Source organism: Chiloscyllium plagiosum, unplaced genomic scaffold (genome assembly GCF_004010195.1).
Source record: "Chiloscyllium plagiosum isolate BGI_BamShark_2017 unplaced genomic scaffold, ASM401019v2 scaf_17107, whole genome shotgun sequence".
NCBI classification, from domain to species: Eukaryota; Metazoa; Chordata; class Chondrichthyes; order Orectolobiformes; family Hemiscylliidae; genus Chiloscyllium; species Chiloscyllium plagiosum.
The window spans coordinates 151-2,005 of NW_025185189.1; the positions used below are offsets into that span (position 1 = coordinate 151).

Genomic DNA, 1,855 nt, shown 5'->3' on the forward strand with positions numbered 1-1,855 from the left:
ATGTACTTCTGAGGATCTATAAGGTTCCGGTCAGGCCACAATTGGAGTACTGTACACGGTTTTGGGCCCCATATCTCAGGAAGGATGTACTGGCCCTGGAACATGTTCAGAGGAGGTTGATGACAAAGGTCCCAGGATTGAAAAGCTTAACATACGAAGAACATTTGATGACTCTGGGTCTGTACTCAATGGAGTTTAGAAGATGACAAGGGAACTAATTGAAACCTTCAGCATACTGAACAGCTTAGACAGAGTGGATGTTGGGAAAATATTTCCATGGGTAGGAGAAAATAGGAGCCGAGGGCTCAGCCTTCAAGTAAAGGGAAGATCTTTTGGAACGGAGATAAGGAGAACTTCTTCAGACAGAGAGTGGTGTATCTATGGAATTCACTGCCCCAGAAAGCTGTGTAGGCCAGATCGTTAAATATATTTAAGATGGGATAACTAGGTTCTTGAGTATCAAGAGGATTAAAGATTACGGGGAGAATGGGGTTGAGAAACGTATCAGCCATGATTGAATGGTGGAGCAGATTCAATGGGCTGAATGGCATAATTTCTGCTCCTATAGTCTAATGATATGCTGATGTGTGGAGGGGTGAGAATGGGGGAAAATCCCAGGCTCAGAGAGCGTCAGCCCCAACTGGAAGTAAAGTGGGTGAGAGAGCGTCCATTCAGCATAAAGGAACCCCTTACCCCTCCTACTTCACCCATTAAACAGGGTTCAAGATGTGACTCTCAGCAGCGGTAACAGCAGAGTCCAACCCGAATCCCTGCACCATCTCACTTGTGAAGTTGCTGGTGTCTCCACAAGTTGCACGACTGGGTGAAGCACTTCCCACATACTGGACAGGTGAACGGCCGCTCCTTGGTGTGGATGCGCTGGTGTTTGCGCAGGGTGGAGGAATCACAGAAGTTATTGCTCCACATGGGACAGGTGAACGGCTTCTCCCCAGTGTGGACGCGGAAGCTGAGCAGCAGGTGATACGACTGGGTGTAGCCCTTCCCGCACACGGAGCAGGAAAACGGTTTCTCCCTGGTGTGCATCCGCTGGTGCGGCAGCATTTGGTGTGACTGAGTGAAGCCCTGCCCACACACGGGGAAGATGAACGGGTTCTTGCTGGTGTGGACACACTGGTGGGACAGGAGATGGTGTAACTGAGAGAAGCCTTTCCTGCACTGAGTGCAGGTGAACAGCCGTTGCCCGGTGTGCAAACGCCAATGAATCTCCAGCACAGATGGCGAAGGGAAACCATTCCCACACTCCCCACATTTCCACGGTTTCTCCATGGTGCAGGTGCCCTCGTCTGTCTCAGACCTTAACAATCAGTTGAAAACTCGCTCACGCTTACAGCATGTGTGTGGTGTTACTGGTGAACCCTCTGATAATTGGAACACTCTCATTCAGTCTGTAAAGCATGTTCCAGTCACTACTCTGGTGTGTGGGTATGTGAGACTCTGAGTTTCCAGTCACACTGACGTTTAAAACCTCACTAAGCTGACAGACCTTCTCCCCTTTGTTTTCAAGGCCATCAATATCCACGTCCTCGTGAATCAAGTGACTGTCAGACTTTGATCTGATGTTTGGTCTGAGATTTCTGCCGCCAAATTCTTCTCTTGTAATATTCCTGTGAAGTGATTGCAAAGGTCATCACAGTCAGTCCATGACAGAAAATCTGAACGTAATTCTAGTTACTGTGGAACATTCTTTCCTCTCAATCCCAAAGATTGTAGATCTATAGATCTATATGTAACTGTAAACCAACAGGGTTATGAGGCAGACTGCATACCTCCACGAAGAGTTCACATGGACTCAAGTTGCTGAATGGACCTCTGTCGTGCAGTATTGACACTCTTA

General features: G+C 48.1%; 1 protein-coding gene across 1 annotated transcript; it reads right to left on the bottom strand.

Annotated features, from left to right (window-relative positions):
- Positions 1-784: 784 nt before the first annotated feature.
- On the bottom strand, positions 785-1,287 carry LOC122545538 (gastrula zinc finger protein XlCGF49.1-like; the record flags this gene model as incomplete). The annotated part of the gene is made up of 1 exon (XM_043684522.1): positions 785-1,287. A coding segment is annotated over exon 1 (503 nt), but the record flags the coding sequence as incomplete, so codon positions are not given.
- Between the last annotated feature and the right edge of the window lie 568 nt (positions 1,288-1,855).